This window comes from Trichechus manatus, unplaced genomic scaffold (assembly GCF_000243295.1).
Source record: "Trichechus manatus latirostris isolate Lorelei unplaced genomic scaffold, TriManLat1.0 scaffold00009, whole genome shotgun sequence".
NCBI classification, from domain to species: domain Eukaryota; kingdom Metazoa; phylum Chordata; class Mammalia; order Sirenia; family Trichechidae; genus Trichechus; species Trichechus manatus.
In genome coordinates this window covers 2,304,085-2,322,253 of record NW_004443945.1, presented here as the reverse complement: position 1 = coordinate 2,322,253, position 18,169 = coordinate 2,304,085, and the positions used below count along the sequence as shown (strand labels likewise).

At 42.6% G+C, this 18,169-nt stretch overlaps 1 protein-coding gene across 5 annotated transcripts in view; it reads right to left on the bottom strand.

The window, feature by feature from the left end:
* The window catches only part of ABHD2 (abhydrolase domain containing 2, acylglycerol lipase), a 118,876-nt gene that overhangs the window by 73,952 nt on the left and 26,755 nt on the right, over positions 1 to 18,169 (bottom strand). For all 5 annotated transcript variants that reach the window (XM_023725936.1, XM_004370621.3, XM_023725933.1 and 2 more), the window contains exons 2-3: positions 11,575 to 11,674; positions 8,189 to 8,389 (exon numbers count right to left, since the gene is read on the bottom strand). In XM_023725936.1, coding sequence (XP_023581704.1) covers positions 8,189 to 8,382 — 194 coding nt within the window. In that variant the 5' untranslated portion in view covers positions 8,383 to 8,389; positions 11,575 to 11,674. The remainder of the gene's footprint in view (positions 1 to 8,188; positions 8,390 to 11,574; positions 11,675 to 18,169) is intronic.

Sequence of the window (18,169 nt, the reverse complement as noted above, 5' to 3'; positions counted from 1 at the left end):
AATACATGTATTATATACTATTATATCTGATATATAATAGTATATGTATGTATAGATAGAGAGAGAGAGACATTCATTGGAAAGAATCTTCCTTTATTTAAATACCAAGAAAAGTCCATACTATTATGGCTTGGCAGATTTTAAATTTAAAAACATTTATGGAGCTTCTCACTTCATATTAACAGCAATTGCTGTTCAAGCTTTTGTGATCTGGCTGAAAACACCAGTTCACTTTCTTGTCAGCAAGAGAATCTGGAGTTTCCTGTCATGGGAAATTCAGGGTGGTGTGTGGCAATGGATTATTACTCAGTGAATAGATGGAAAAATACACAACCTGCTGCTTCTCACAGACTCCTCCCTTCCTGGGAGGCTACAGATGGTTCTGGATCAACCACTGACCTCTGGGTGAGGAGGGTTCACAAAGGCTCCGGATTATAGGCTCTTTTAACAGCTGCCTCAGAAGTTAAGGTGCCTGGCTTGATGCCAGATGCCCACAGTGACCTGGAGCCCTCTATGATTCTAGGCTGACGCCCGGGTGGAGATTTAAGGTGGTTCCTAGAATGCCACAATGGCTGACTCATTTCTAAGGCTCTCCGTGACGCTGCACTGCAGGCAGCCACCTTGGGCAGATGAAGAGCTCTGAAGGGAGTATGCAACCCTTGGTAGAGGGCACTTCTCAGCCTGGCAGTCAGGCATTTAGGGTGGCAACAAGGATGGCACCTCATTCATTCATGTGAAAAATCAATTATTAAAGGACTACAGCTTTCTGTATGAGTAACAGCTTCTTAGAATTCGTGGAGGGGCAGATTTCCTTACAAACCAAGGAAAATGCTTTCCTCAAGTAAATATATCTAATAAATTCTGATCCTAAAGCTAAGTCTTCCCACCCCCTGACACACTTCATTTGCATGGAAGGTTTTCTTGATGCTGCTGAAGCTTCACTCACTGCTGCTTCAGAAGACAGTACTGCAGAAACTGCAGTTAAGCTCTTAACTCTCCACACCACTGGATGAACATGGTATGCTGAGAATTTAGAAATCATAGTTATTCACCCTCTAGAATACATTTTAAAAGTCAATTTACTGACTTAATTATACTTTACTAATAAAGTATAAAGCAGGAGGAAAAAAAAAACAGTTTGGGATCAAAATTAGTAACCACTGAATTCACAGGACCAATAAAACATGTGATGCTGATAATAGTAGGCTCTACTTTGAAACTTTAAGACTTTCTAGAAAATGAGATCTGTTTCCTGTTTTTGGGTATTGGGCCAATTTTCAGTCAACTACATATTGAGAAGGGCCATAAACGTGGATCTGATCCCAGACAAGCCTTGAAGTAAATTAGGTTTATGTAAAGTCATTTAAGTAAAATTAAGTAAAGGATGATTAGTGGACCAAGATGGATCCTAAAGCCTAATCTGGGGAAGAATGGGACAGTCCTCCCACAGAGCCAAAGCTCACTTGCCCATCCATATGTGATGGCTTTGACACCATCAGTTTTAGCATATGCTTCTTCTGCTTTTTTGAAGACACAGTAGAAGCCCTGAAAAATAAACTCAAGCATGATGAATAGGGCAGTAGACTGGTCATAAATTTTTAGAAATTGAAATTGACTGCTTTAAGGTATACATGGCACAGGGGAGATAAGGCTTCTTCCATTGGAACAAAATCAAGGGAGTCTTGGAATATTTTGGATTCTGTACCTTTTAGATCTTTCAGGTTTCAACAGTTCCTGTACTAAGGCACAGAGTCTCTAACAAGAAGCTACAAACTGTATCTAGATTACAGAAAATGGATAATTTCATAGCAGACTAAGATTGGGCATCTTGATTCAATACAAGAGTTCTCAAAAGATGGCAGCATTTTCCTTCCTGGCTTGGCTGCACTCTTGAATAAGTAATCTGCCAGGGCAGAGACTGTGCAGGTGGGCAACAACCAAGAGTTAAATAAAACCTGGCCACTGGGTGTGCACACTTACCCCCAAGTGCACACCCACTCATAAAAACCTCACCATCTGATGGCAGAAGACAGTGGATAAGATAGGGTGACAAACATCCTAGTTTGTCCTGGACCTCCCCAGCTATAGCTCTGAAAGCCCCATGTCCTGGGAAACCCCTCAGTTCTGAGCAAACTAGGCTGTTTGGTCACCCTAGTAACAGAGGATAGTATCCAGGTTCAGCCATTCAACTTCCCCACCTTGACAGTTTTGGCCTGGGCCATTTCATCAGAAACATAAGAAATGTCAACACAAAATGATTTGAAAATGTGACCTCATTGATGTTAACAATGAATACTTGGTCTCAATAAGGAAGACTCATAGTCTTTCATCTTTCAAGAACTCCCTTACAATATAAGCTTCCAGGTAAATGTGTTTTGAAGTTCTGCTACCTACATAATACGTGCATCAGGGCTCTACAGATCTGCTTATCAATTCTTAATAGCTAACCACAAGCATCTAAGGGAATATTTGCAACGTTCTTAAAATGGATAAAATCAGGTCAATAGAATTAAGGCTCTTGGCCATTAGCAGTTTATCCTGTAAAAACGACAAAGCCTTAGTGTTCAGCCAAGGAGGGAAAGATCTAAATCTGATCTGGAATGTCTCTGAGAGTAAGAGGGAATTAAAAGGAATTTAAGCCCAAGATAATGAAATTCTTTTCAACTTTAACTCTTCATAAATCAGCTGTGCTGGCTCCAGGATTTCCACCTAGGAGGGGCGTAGGGATGGCAATCTGACTGGAAGGGAGTGTGTGAAGCTCTATTTGCAGAGTGTTTTATTTTAAGATTGAGAAAACCTCAATTGTCCATATTGAAGTCTCTCACCAACCTCCCCTTTGGCACTGCCAATACAAAGAAACAGCCTTTATAAGGCTGTTTATAAAAGGAGGCAAGGGGAGAAAATGGCAGTGGAGTGGGAGTTTATATACCAAGTCCTTTGCTCTTTATGTCTGGAAAATAATCCCGCATATTGCATTATCAGAGTGATTTGAATTAGTGCTTTTCTGTATGGTACTTCTAATTATTTAACACTTCTTTGGTACGAAACCAAACCAAACCCATTGCCGGTGAGTTGATTCTGACTCAAGTGGCCCTACAGGAAGAGTAGAGCTGCCCCACAGGGTTTCCAAGGCTATAATCTTTACAGCAGCATACTGCCACATCTTTTTCCTGTGGAGTGGCTGGGGGTTTCGAACTGTTGACCTTTTGGTTAACAGCCCAGTGCTTAACCACTGCACCACCAGGGCTCCTTCTTCTTTGGTACACTAGGACAAAAAATAGCATATCTTGCACATCTATGACAAATATAGTATTTTTTATATATATAGAACCAGGCTTTTATTTGGGGTAGAAAAAAGAAAATGCATATTTACTGTTAGGAAGTGAATATGTATGACAGCAATGAGAGGGAATTGATATTGTTTGAGAGACGAAAAAAAAAAGTAGATTGCTCTGCCTTATCAGAAATAATTAGGAAGCAGAGTTGTGCAGAAACCAATGGAAAAAAGCGGTTCTAGAACGTTTCTACAATGAACAAGTTTTTTTTTTTTTTTTTAATGATCTTTTTTTATCCCTCCCAAAAATTTAGACTTAGAGAACTCAGTCATGAATAAGGACTAGTGGATGACTACTGACAGGAAATTCAAGATGTGGACTAATTACGATGAGAACAACATTTCAGTAGGATTCTTGTTCAGAGCTTATACTCTGGCAAGAGAAGAGAGAAATGGGGAAAGCCACAGAAGATGGAATCCATTACACTGTACAGAAAGGCCGTGGGGTGTCTGCCATCCTGATGACTCTCTGAAGCAGCTTCAAAGAAAAATGCTCAGAGAGGGCATCATGGCATAGGTGAGTCCATCGTTATTTCCGGCTTGATGTCAGAAGGGGTGCAAACCTCACCCCTAAGTTTCAGGTATCTCTCAAACCCACAGGGAACAATAACACTCGGTTCTTATTAATACAGGCGACAGCTGGCTGCAGAAGAAACCAATTACATTTTTATCTCTTGGGAAGAAAGGACCCACAGACATGTGGCTGTGGTTTTGATCACATTGCTCCCCTTCTCAGGACCCTGTAGGGGCTTCTCAGTGTCACTTGCGTGTAATGAAAACACCTCAGCTCTCTCTCTGTTCTGAGGCTTGTCTATTAGCTGAGTGCTCCACCATGCTTTTCCTAAATGCTTTCATCTTTAGCTACACCACGACCCACACTGACAAGTCTGCCAACGAGTGAAAAAGCTGCAGCCTGGCTTCCCACAAGGGGAATATATACATTTTAATAGCAGACGTTCAGAGACGGAGCACCTGCTGCCTGCCTTCGCTTTCCGACTGGGAACTGGTGACAGGCCCGCAGGGAAGGGCAGAGGCTGCTAACTGCCATTCTGCATATACCCCGGGCTGTTCCCACTTAATTTAAGCCTGAAAAAACAACCCATCTTGTTCTAGAGACAGGGTAGAGACTTCCCAGGTAAACAGAACTCTGTCAGAGCTAAAGGTCCTCTTGATTCCCCGGAGCCCCTGTGAACGGCACTGATTGCATAAGCTGGAACCGGCATGGCTTCTCTTGCACACACAGCATTTGCCAAAATGGAAACATCCATCGCCTACGCATGTTTATGGAAACTAAAAGACAGAAAGGCATAATACGTAAGATTTGGAACTGCCAGTGTATCCTGTTCGGTCTCTTCAAGTGTGTGGCTCTTGGTTTTGGGTACATATAATTCAGTGATGGAGAAAAGACACAAATTTCCATAAAACAAGACTGGACGAGCTAAATGGACACAGCACAGGTGAATGCATAGGTAAAATGTCCTGAGTTGTACACAAAGTTTGTGCATTTCCCTGTATGTAAATTATAAGTCAATAAAGCACTTACAAAAAAAAAAAAAGCCCAAGGGAGACAGTGCCAGCCTGTCCTAGAACATGGGGGTGGGAATAGTTAGGAGAGGGCAGATACAGAAGAAAACCCTTTCTTTAGATTCTTTCCCTTACCCTGTAGTCAGGGTCCCCTCCCCCAGGGTCTTTCCTCTAAAAGGACCTCACTGGTGCTTGCTGACGAAGCAATGGCACTAGCATCTGAGGATGTTAGTGAAGGACAACATAGGAGAGTTGCCCGTTTCATTTCACATAGAAGGAAACCAAGGACCAGAGGTTTAGATATAAGTTTGGCGGTAGAAAACCTAGGTGTCCATCCTAGTCCGAATTTCAATTCAAGGCTCTTTCTCTACACCAGTACTGCCAAGGGCCACTAGGAAATTTGTGTGGTTGCCAGACTTCCATTCTAAACCTGTGAAAAATCAAATGTTAAAAGATACGTAGCAGCTAGGTCATGGTAATCTAAGTGTCAAAGCGGGTTACCAAACAATATATATCATCTCAATTTTGTGGGGGTGGGGGGAGTACACCCAGAAGACAAAAAAAAAAAAAGAAACCATAGGGATGATCACCACAATAGTAACAGTGCTTATCTCTGGGTAGGAGAATTATAGAAGATTTTTATGTGCTTTTCTTTTTTTGTTGTTTTTAATAAATGAATATGTATTAATTTTTTATTCATAAAAAATGGACATTGTAATGCCATCTAGATTTTCTCACAACTCTGGATGGAACTTTAGTTTGCTTGTTTTACTAAAAGCAAACATTTCTTGAGAACAGCAAAAAAAAGATTCACTAGGTAAATACTGACTGGCTGCTATGTGAAGAAGAGACCTATATCATCCCATCTAAGCAAAGATTTCCCCCAGACATTAAAAGATTCATTTATAGTGTATCTTTAGGTAAATTATCTTAAAAAAGCTCCCCAAACTGACTTTAACAGTGAGGTGAGGGAAACCCTACTCTCATAACACTGCTTTACATGTTCACCTTTCAACAACTTCTTCCTACACTGAACAGCGAAGGGATATGTTCTCATTTGGCACATAAGTCATAATAACTGGCTGTTTTCAGATAGGGTTAGTGAATGACACCAATAGCTCGTTGTGAATCAGTTAACAGAACTTTCCAGCCTAGACTGGTGTTTGTGAAGGCTGCCGACAGGGTTCCTCTGAGGAAAAACATCTTCAAAGTCCCAGGAGAAGCACTTTTACCCTTAACAGACGTGTTTCCTGTCCTCAGCTTCAAATATATGGGAGGCTGCTATGAAATGTGACACAGAAAAAGAACATCAGGGACGGTGGCTTCTGACAAAGAGTGATTAAAATAGAAAGGGTCACATGGAAATCGGAAAATGACTTGGGGCCAGTCCTGCTAACTCACATGATAGGCTGGCCCCTTAATTCTCTCTCTGCCTGACTCTTCTCACCTGAACCCTATGAAAATGCTAGTCCCTGTCCACCTCCCCATGGGTAAGAAGGGAACTAACTTTGGAGTCATGGACTTGGGTTCAGTTTCCCTCTCTGCTACTTCTAGTTTCCTCATCCTTGAAATGAGGAAAAATGAATCCAACCTCAAAGTTGTTAAAAGGATTAAATGGCATACTGTACACACATGGAGTTGCCATGAGTTGGAATTGAATCGACAGCAACTGGTTTTTATATGAGAGGTACCCAACAAATTCAAAATGTAGTAACATGGACAAAATAGAGTAACGTGAAAACATTTTGGAGATATGCTACATGAATGCAAGATACAGTCATTCCTAAAGTCAGAACCTAAATCAAAGATAAGATGTCAGTTAAAAGATGGAGGAGTGATTACTTAAGGGGGCTGAGTGTCTGTTTAGGAGATGAAAAACATTTGAAAATGGATAGTGGTGACAGCTGCACAACATGGTGGACGTAATGAACGTCACTGAATTGTACACTTAAAAACAGTTAAAATGGCAAATGTTTTGTTATATATATTTTACCACAATAATAATAAGAAGAAAACATGGAGAAAAAAAGTGAATCCTTTTGCCTTTTAATCATTTGTCATGTTCAAGTCAGAGTGCTTGGGTATTTGAAATTTAGCTGCTTAAGTAATGTTCCCACATGCTCTAAAAGGGCTGGTCCTATGGTCAAAGGGACAGGTCTTAAAAGTAAATAGTTTCTGGGGAACTTGTCCCTTCATAACCACCTTTAAACCACAGCTAAGTCCTAAACAAGCATCAGCTGTGCCTTTAACCTAGCTTGACTTCTCTCTCTCCCAATTTAGGTTTCACCAGGAGGGAGCATGGCACTTGGCCAGTGACCAGGGGTTGCCCACTTGTCTGCTTTTAGGAAAGGATCTTCCAATCAGGGTCACCAACCCCCAATAGAGGGGGTGAGAGATTGTATCAAGATGAAGGGCAAAGCTTCTGCTACTATCCACTGAGCATCAGAAACTTTGTTAGTCACATGCTGAGGGAGCATAGTTTGAACAAGATAGTTCTCCAAGCAGCTTCCGTCTTACGAGGCACGCTAGGCGAGATGGCATAAGCTAGCTTGAAGAGGCACAGAGAGAGGCAGTAGTGATGAGAAAGGAGTGAGGAAGTCAGACTGAGGAGATTATGGAACGCTTCATGCCTGAGGTTTGGCATGAGCCCTGAAGGAAGACCTAGGTACTCAGATGACAACAACAGGGAAAAAGTTAACAATGTATCTCTTGAAAACAGTCTGTATGAAGTGGAACAGGATTTCCTTTACTTTACAACTAAGGTTTTCCTCTCTCAGGGGCAGTGCTCACCCTGCCACCTCCAAAATACACATCTGGGGCTTATACAGGGAAGCCTGGTTCCCTCGGAATGACAGCATTCCCTTGAAGTGGATTCTCCTAGTACAAAATGGGTTCTCTGGTACGTTTTTCAATAAGGCAGATGGCAAGAACTCAACTAATTAGTTTGTGCTTTTTTCTTATTCATTATTTTGGGTAAGGATGATTTCTCTGGCCTAGAACTGGCAACAGGGCATTTGATAAATGGCTGGAATACTCTCTGAGTTTCTGTATCCACCTAAGAATGACTATTTCTTCTGCAAGTCCTTGTCATGGGTGATGACACCGCACTGTGGAAGAAGGGACGTTTCTAAGCAATAAAGATCTGATTCTTTCTCCCACACTCCAGGATTCAAACACCAGACTCCTATCAAGACCGTGGCTATCTTAACACCAATGATGCCATTTTACATTGATGTCTTAAGGACACAATGTGAGAAGGTTCTTCTCTGAACATCTCACAAAGCCCACAGATTAGAAGGTCGGCATATGGAGGCTGTGAAGTCTACTCACTCTTTGGTCAGAAGCGGACAGGACTTGAGCAGAAAGCGGGAGAGCGCTGAATCCTGGAAGTAGAGTTCGGGTGGGGCTGTGGGGCTCTTCAGATTCAAACATCGGACGATCACATACAGCACGGCAGCCACTGCGGCCAGCTTCACTCCGTCAAACACGGCCGGGAGCTCAGGGGTCTCCAGCATGGCATTCATCTTGATCCTGGGAGCAGAGGCACAGGTCTGGGTTTACAAGCACAGTGAGGAGCGGGGAGACTACCCACACTAAATAGGCATGCCATGCTACCCAGTGCCTGTCATGACATGTCACTATCCAGATGTGTCCACAGGGTCCACCTAGGTAGGGCCCATCAGCACCTGACAGCCACCAATGAGCTGACCAACGCCCCAAATCATGAACACACAGTCCTGGGCATGATAAATTGGGTAGGCTGTTGTTTTCTTTTTTAAATCTAATGAACATTTCTAAGATAAGCAAATTGAAAAATGCTGAGAATAGTATCCTATTGAGACAGAGAGAAGTCCAGGCAGCTTTCAATCTCTCTGCAAACCTGATCTGCTCCTGGTGCACCAGGTGTGTGCTAAGTGTTGTGTTTACAATCTTGGATAAAGACACCAGCTGGGATTGGTGTTGCCACCAGGTGTGGCTGTACTACCTGTGGGACCACACCCCTCTATTTTCTTACCAGGTTGTTACAGAGTGAATTGTGTCCCTCCCAAAATATGCTGTAAATCTTAACCTCTATGCCTGTGGATATAATCCCATTTGGGAGTGGGATGTCTTTGTTATGTTAATGAGGCAGGATTAGTGTAGACTGTGTCTCGAATCAAACTCTTCTGAGATACAAAAGAGATTAAACAAGCAAGGAAAGAAGCAGAGATCGGGGAAGAGAGATGCTAAACCACAAGATTGCTCAGGAGGAGAAGTTCAGAAGAGGCAAGGACCTTCTTCCAAAGCCAACAAAGAAAAAAAGCCTTCTCCTAGAGCCGGCACCCTGAATTCAGACTACTGGCCCCCTAAAGTGTGAGAAAATAAATTTGTTTGTTAAAGCCACCTGCTTGTGGTATTTCTGTTACAGCAGCACTAGATAACTCAGACACAAGCTGAGATAAAACAACCTCTGCCTGACTTCTCAGCCATCTGCTCACAGAAGCAGACTTGGTACTAGAGGACATTTCAGACTGCAGGCCAGACCACAGTGGTTCTAATTCCTGGGAGTGAGAAATGGTTCCAGGGAGTGAGAAATGGAGCTCTGCCAAGTTTCTTTCCCCTCATTGCAGAGGACAACTGACTATAGCCATTAGTCCAAAATTTGACCAAAACTGGACCAAGTTCACCCAAAATTAAAAACTGGAGAAGAGAAAATACATATGCATATCTGGCTTTTCCCAAACTCTCCTAATATTTCATTTTTTGAGGTATCTTAACCTTACCTTACACACACACACACACACACACACACACAACTCCAAACACATACAACTAAACATCAATAACACAAAAGAATCCAGCATTTTCCTTGCTGCTTGGCAGAAAAACAGAACATCAGATGTTACCTTAAAACACAGGGAAACCACAAGCTAACAAAAAGAAGAAAATGGTAACCATCACAGCCAAGGTAGCTATGGCAACAGCTTCCCCTGGAACAGTTTTAAGTAGCCTCTGCTAAAAACAGTCATCATGGGAACTCTCGTAGTCAACGGTGGAGACAGAATAGGCAAAAGGAAACAATCTCTAGTAAAACACATTTGGGCATAACCGAATGAACCCTCTGAGATCTACAGCAAGGCCAGACGGGACTCAGGAACTTTTTTCCAAAGTCAAGGTGACTTTTGCAAACACAGGCCCCAACACTGCAGACCATCTTTGGCAGGGAGTTCCCAACTTAGCGTGGGAAGGAAATCAACAATCAAAGCTCCTTAACTAGCATTCCACCATGGGGACAAAAAAAGATTTAAAAATTTATCTGACCCAATTTTCTATTCGGTCAATTAGCCTAATGTCTTTAGAGTCTCTGTTCTACCTCCTAGTTCAGTGAGTAGTGCCTGGGGTCTTAAAAGCTTGTAAGTGGCCACCCAAGATACAACAACTGGTCTCTACTCGCTTGGAGCAACAGAGGAAGAAGAAGACATTGGAATCGGGGAAGGAAATGGACTGCCTGGCTACCACTACTGAACGTTTTGATCAAGGACCCAGTAGATGGTTCTTGATCAAAAAGAGGAAAAATGTAGCACAGAACTTCAAATTCTCATGGAAATCAGACTTAATGGATCCACTGAGACTGAGTAAACCCTTGAATCTAACACCTGTAAACAATTTTTAAATCTTAAACCAATACTATGCTATGAAGTCATTTTTAAACTGAACAACAGTTTAGCTCAATTAGTAAAGAATATCTTCCTGGAGCACTGCATGCACTGTTTTAAAGAATTATCCATATGAGATCAAATTGACAAGAGTAACTCTGAAGCACAGATGAGAACTTTAAGAGTCAGAGTCTAAGTTAATCGGGTGAAACAATATGGGCAAAGATAGTGAGAATGGTGACACAATGTGTAATATGTAACCTTTGTCACTGAACTGCTCATGTAAAAACTGCTGAATGGGTGTATGTTGTGTTGTGAACATTTTCACCAAAAATTAAAAAAAAAAATTTATTTGACCCAATTTTGAATCAAGGCTGGACCTCAGGATACACTCTCAGCTGCATCATTCTTGCACTTTTATAAGCTGACATTTTCCTTAAAACTTAATTTCTGATGTGTCACTGCACTCCTGGGGCCATATCTCCTGAAGGCTAGCTATCTATAAATCTCTATAATGAGGATTCTTGACTTGGGGTCTATGGATCCCCTATGGGATCTGGGGATCAGAGACACCCTGAAATCATCTGCAGAAGTGTGTGCATATCTACAGTTTTCTATGGAGAGGTTCTCACAGCTTTAATCAGATTCTCAAAGAGATCTGTCCCTAAAAGATGCACAGCACTGTACTAAAAGGCACTCCACGTGTTAACCTGTGGCTCACGTCCCTCACTGGTCATAGCCCTGCTGCCTATGCCAGTCAAACCGATGCTGAACAAATATCCACAATGATGCAGCTTGTTAATACAGATTTTTAAAAAATCCAGCAGAAATTCTAGTTTCTCTGACTATGATGCTGATAATCTGGAACTGAAATAGAAGTTCTTCCTTGTCCCCTTTGTTGGAAAGAGAACAGAGCAATGCAGCAGGTGGCCTGACCAGTTTCCTGTTGGTCTGGAGTAGACTTATTAAATAAAAATAAATACATAAACAAGTCCTTCCCTTCCCACATCTCCTCACTACTCACTGACTTGAGGGGAGGCAGAGAGAAGAAGCAAAAATAAGAGTCTTAGCAATACATACCTATTTCACTTGTTGCTCTCGACAGGGAATATTAATTATCCTTGAAGAATTGTTTGGCTGGGCTGTTCAGGTCAGATCTCTTATACAAATAACCTAAAAGCTGAAAAAGATGGTGATGTTTTAAAGAGCGAGAAAGAAGCAATTTAAATTAAACATAAGACCGTCTTAGTTTCTCTGCTTACGTATAGTCTTTAGGGGAAAAGACAATTTCTTCCAATAAACACATAGCCCATACTCTTGGACACTTTACTATTTTAACAAAGCTGCTGGATTTGTACATCCCAAACTGACAGGCTCTCTCTGGTTTCCAGGACAAGCTACCTGCTGCACGCATAACTCTGGCTAAGGCAAGCTCATACTACATTTACTCTTTACCTCATAATACAGCCATCAGAAATGCTAACGGGACACGTATCATCTCTATGTGACCAACGAAATAACTTAATGAGGTTTTAGGTCAAAACAGAACAGTCAAGTGACTCATTCCCTCTCTTTCAAACATATAGCAATGACAGAAAAAATGGACTCTAGAAAATTTAAATGGCACAGCTGAGCTCAAAAATGGAACAAAATCAAGGGCTGTGTCACGGCCTTCCAGGGTTGGGTCCAGATCGGGGGCTGGCTGCTGGCTGCAGAAGGGCACCAGGAGGTAGAAGTGCTCACGGCGAGATGGGGAGCCAGAGCCAGGCCCACTGGAGAAGCCCACTAAAAGATTTATGGCCTCAAAGCAGCAGAGGAAATAAGAAAAAGAGAACATGGGGGAAAAACAGCCAACGTTTATATAGCACTCTCTATGTGCCAAGCACCCTTCTTCATACTTCATACATACTGACTCAGTTAATTCGCACCACAACCATATGAAGTAGGTACTATGATTATGCCCATTCTACAGATGAGGAAACTGAGGCATAGAAACTTTAAGTAACTTGCCCAAAGTCACACAGCTAATAGAGAAGGCAGGATTTGAATCCTGGCTATCTGGCTCTAGACCCTCCTCTTAACCACCATGTTATGCTACTCAAAAGCTGGAAAAGTAGAGAAAGAAAGAAAGGTGGGAGAGAAAGAAAATGGATGGTACAGAAGACACGAAATACTCAAAATGAGACGCTCAAGGCTCGTCCAAAGTCACACAGCTGGGAAATAGCAGAACTGGGATCCAAGCCCAACTTTCTCCATACCAAAATGATTTAAGAAGAAAATGAAAGCCTATTTAAGGGGAGAATCAATGGCCCTTCAAAGTAGTCTTGTTCAACTTCAAATTTTTTTTATTTCTTCATATTCTGAGACAAATTCACTATAGAGGACCAGGCTTTGTTGAGGTGGGGACTAAAGAACAAAGTCACAAGCCACTTGACCTCTCTAGGGCTCGGCTGTCAACTGAAAAACAAGGAGTGGACCAGATCAAAGCTCTTCAACTGGCAGCCCATGGGTTGGTGTTGCATTTATCCAGCACCCTGGTGGTACAGTGGTTGAGTGCTCGGCTACTAACCGAAAGGTTGGCGGTAAGAACCCATCAGCTGCTCTGTCAAGATTACAGTCTTGGAAACCCTCTGAGGCAGTTCTACTCTGTCCTATAGGGTCTCGATGAGTTGGAATCGTCGACTGCAAGAAGTTCGTTTTTTTTTGGTTATTGTTTATTTTGTTTTAATTGAATTAATTAGTTGCCAAGTTATATACTCTGGATTTCAGATAAAAATCTAGACTTCTGGATTCTCTTGGGTGGAAAAAAAATCTGAGTATCTAGCAACACTGAGCCAGCAGTCCCACATGGCAACAATGAATAGAGGTTAAGTGGCGGCTACCCCCTTTAGACAGGGCAGGCTCTCTCCAGGATGCCACAGGCTCTACCACTGTCTATTATAGTCCCCAACACTGACCTTGGCCTACTTTAATCATTTATGGTACCTGAATTGTCCCTGTAGGCAATGGAATATGCAGCCCTTGGAGAAAACTGTCTAATGTCCCTTCTAGCCCTGGATAAGTCTGTACTGATTGAATATTAAAAAATACGCACTATCAGGGTATGTATATAAATGGTACATTCACTGAAAAAATTAAAGAAAGGCAGAGTGGTAAAACTAATAGGATAACAAGATGTTGTTGTTGTTAGGTGCTGTCAAATTGATTCTGACTCATAGCAACATTATGTACAATAGAATAAAACACTGCCTGGTCCTGCGCCATCCTCACAATTGTTGCTATGCTTGAGCTCATCGTTGCAGCCACTGTGTTAATCCATCTCATTGAGGGTCTTCCTCTCTTTCATTGACCCTCTACTTTACAAAGCATGATGTTCTTCTCCAGGGACTGGTCCCCTCCTGATAACATGCCCAAAGTACTTGAGATGAAGTCTTGCCATCCTCGCTTCCAGGGAGTATTCTGGCTGTACTTCTTCCAAGACAGATTTGTTTGTTCTTCTGGCAGTCCACGGTACATTCAATACTCTTCGCCAACACCATAATTCAAAGGCATCAATTCTTCAGTCTTCCTTATTCACTGTCCAGCTTTCACATGCATAAGGGGCGACTGAAAATATCACGGCTTGGGTCAAGTGTACCTTAGTCCTCAAAGTGACATCTTTGCTTTTAAACACTTTAAGCAGGTCTTTGGCAGTAGATCTGCACAATGAAATATGTTGTTTGATTTCTTAACTGCTGCTTCCATGGGCGCTGATTGTGGACTCAAGTAAAATGAAATCACCATCAAATTCAATCTTTTCTCCGTTTATCATGATGTTGCTTACTGGTCCAGTTGTGAGGATTTCTGTTTTCTTTATGTCGAAGTGAAGTCCATACTGAAGGTTGTAGTCTTTGATCTTCAACAGTAAGTGCTTCAAGTCCTCTTTGCTTTCAACAAGCAAGGTTGTGTCATCTGCCCGTTGCAGGTTGTTAATGAGTCTTCCTCCAATCCTGATGCCCCGTTCTTCTTCATATAGTCCAGCTTCTTGGATTATTTGCTCAGCATGTAATTACATAAGCACGGTGAAAGGATACAACGCTGACGCACATCTTTCCTGATTTTAAACCATGCACTATCCTCTTGCTCTGTTCGAAAGACTGCCTCTTTGTCTATGTACAGGCTCCTCATGAGCACAATTAAGTGTTTTGGTATTCTCATTCTTTGCAATGTTATCCATAATTTATGGTGATCCACACAGCTGAATGCATTTACATAGTCAATAAAACACAGGTAAACATCTTTCTGATATTCTCTGCTTTCGGCCAAGATCCATCTGACAAGATGTAGCACATTTTATTTATTATATCTAAGTTGATGTTTACTTATACCTTGACTCTTTCCATAAACTATTTAAAATGGCTTTGGCATAAACACCTCACTGAATGTATATGCATAGAGAAAGATTCAGAAATCAGACTAATTGCTTCCCAATATTAAGTCTCCCTTTTTGTCTTAGTAACAGAAATGTGTCCAGGTGAAAAAACTACATAGCCCAGCCTCCCTTGCAGCTAGGTAAGTCCATGTGATCAGACTGTGGCCAGTTCTGGAGGGGTTCATCTGATTTCTGGATGTTGTTGTCAGATGCTATTGAGTCGGTTCCAACTCATAGCGACCCTATGTACAACAGAATGAAATACTGCCCAGTGTCGTGCCATCTTCAAAATCATTGCTACTTTTGGGCCCACTGTTGCAGCCACTGTCTCAATCCGTCTCGCTGAGGCTCTCCTTAAAAGACAGGGAGTTAGCCCTTCTTCTGACCTTTTCCCTTCCCAACTCCAACAGTCATCTTGGGCCATGAAGTGACCTTGAGGTTACTCTAGGAACACATTAAGAACAGAGTAGAAAGACAGAAGTCTGGGTCCCTGATGATTTAACAGAGCCACCATATCAGACCTAGGCTGCCTACCTCAGAATTTCTTCTACATGAGAAAATAAACCCTTGTGTGTTTAAGCCACTGCTATTTCTAGACTCTTTTAGTCTACAATTTCTAATGATATAAGTAAATACTTTATACCTAAATCTTTATGGAGAGTTCCTATGCGGGGCAAAGGATTAACACACTTGGCTGCTAACTAAAAGGTGGTTCAAGTCTACCCAGAGGCGCCTTGGAAGAAAGGCCTATGATCTACTTCCAAAAAATCAGCCACTGAAAACCCTATGGAGCATAGCTCTACTCTGACACACATGGGGTCGCTATGAGTTGGAATTGACTCTACAGCAAGTGGATTTTTTCCCTAAATCTTTATGGATGCTACAATTGTTAGCAAATTTGTTGACAATTTTTTTTCCCATTTTCCAAAATTCATAATAATCATTTACTATTTTCTGTCATTATGAAAAAAGCTTTGAAATAGCAACTAACAAAACTTAAGAAGCAATTTTTAAAAACCCGGACTAGAAACAGGAAAATATATATGCCAACATACACAACAAATATCTATGTGGTTAAGCTTAGAATGTATCTGAGATTTCTGACTGTCAGGGCAAAGGGGAAGCCCAGTCAAGACGTATAGTCCTCCAGAATGCAAAGAGAGCTACCATTTATGGTGCTCTTACCCTCAACCCTCAGAAAGCATGTCAGATGCTCAAGAAACAGAGCTTTACTGGCACAGAATTAAAAAAAACCTGTGGGACTTTACATAAGGGGACCTTGAGTGATGTGACAGACAATGTCCTCCTACAACTTTTTTTTTTTAAATAGCAAATGCAGTAGAAAATTAATTTCCTAAACCCTCAAAAAATGTCAAAGGTTTAAAACTAAATTAAATTTGGCGAAGGCAATCCTATGAGAAGTTTATAGTTATTGTGGTCCAGATATGCAGTCTTGATCCAAGGTCTGAAGCTGAAGTAACAAGGAGCAGGGCAGTTCTATCACATGCCCTCAGGGCCACCTCCCTTGAACTTGAGTGGGCTTAAATAGCTGGCAACCTACTGTGTGTCTAGCACTATTGTAAGCACTGTCTAGAACCACAATTAAGTAGATCTCTCATTTTAACTGGGGAGAAAAGTTTATGTTAAGGCTATAAGCACTTCAAGGGGCCCTGGTAGCCAAGTGGTTAGAGTGCTCAGCTGCTAACCAAAAGGTCGGTGGTTCAAACCCACCAGCCACTCTGGGCGAGCAAGGTATGGTAGTCCGCTCCCATAAAGATTGACAGCCTTGGGAACACTACAGGACAGTTCTACTCTGTCCTATAGGGTTGCTATGAGTCAGAACGGACTCGACTACAGGGCCTTTGGTTTTGGGTATACGTACTTTAGAAACCTGTAGACGAGGCCAAGATGGCAGAGTAGTCGGACACTTCCAGTGGACCCTCTTACAACAAAGACCCAAAAAAACAAGTGATTCGATTATATATGGCAATCTGGGAGCCCTTAACATCAAAGGCAGAGTTGAGAAACCAGACTGAGTGGCAGGGAGAAGGAGAGATGGTTTGGAAGTAGCGAGGAGTTGCCAGACGTGACCTGGCGAGAGCCTGAGCCCTTCAGGCCTGATCAGCTCGGAGGTGAGCAGTGAGGCAGGCAAACGGCTTGGGAGGCGCGTTTTCTGCACAGGGAGAGACCCAGAGCCAGAGAGTCTACACGGCCAGCCTGAACCAGTGAGAAGCAGCTCTCACTGGCGAAAGATTAAGTAATTGCGTAGGACCTACCGCATGGATCAGAAACACCCCCCTTAGGGAAAAACGTCTCTCCCATTTACCTCCCAGCTCCCTGCCTGCACCGCATCCTGGACCAGCTTCAGCAACTGCTGAGTTGCCTGGACCAGAAGTAGGATCTGTCACACGCCCGGAGCCATTCTCCCTGCCTTGGAGGGTGAACAAATTAACAAACTGGGGAAAAAATAAACAGCCGGCTCCCCTAAGCCAAGACCCAGGGTAGGCACAGCTCCTTTGCCTAGGCACAGGCATAAGAGATTCACAGACTTTGAGTGCCTTTCCCCCTGCATAGACTTGTGTGGGCCCATCTGAACAGCGTAGGCCTTCATTGCCGCAGTACAACAGGGTATACACCAGAAGTCTAACTTCAACTGTTTCAGCTGTGAAGTGGCAGGTTCTTGACATCTGACACTGCTCTGCCCATTAAGCAGGGTCTTCTCCTATCCACATCAGGGGCCTGAGGACTGGTGGCTCCACTCATGCCACCTAGCCACCTGCGATAGGGGCCCATGAATAAGAGGTGCCCCTCAGCCCTTACAGCCAACAGCATTAGGTGCTCATAGTCCTGCTGCAAAACCTACCCACGTACACGCTCTAGGGAACAGGGACACACCTTCCTCCTGGACACTCAGGGGTGGCCGTCAGCCCCCTGCCTTGCTCAGAGTGTGTCCACCTGCTGCAGCCAGATGTCTGTGCCTACACCAATCACCCATGCCTGTCTAGGACTGTAAGTGAGAGCCTATACCACATGCTTGGTGGCTATCTACCTGGGCACCTGAGCTGAATCCATAGAGAAGAGTGGGCGGACTCCTGAGCTCACATACCCAGTAACAGATCTAACTACCTGGTGACAGAATATTAGAGCTTCAAAGGTGCCAATAATCAAACTAGCTCATATGAGCAGCCTATTTGGGCATATCAAAACAAAACAAGAAGCTAGGACACAGTAAGCAAACATAAAATAAATAAATATAATAACTTA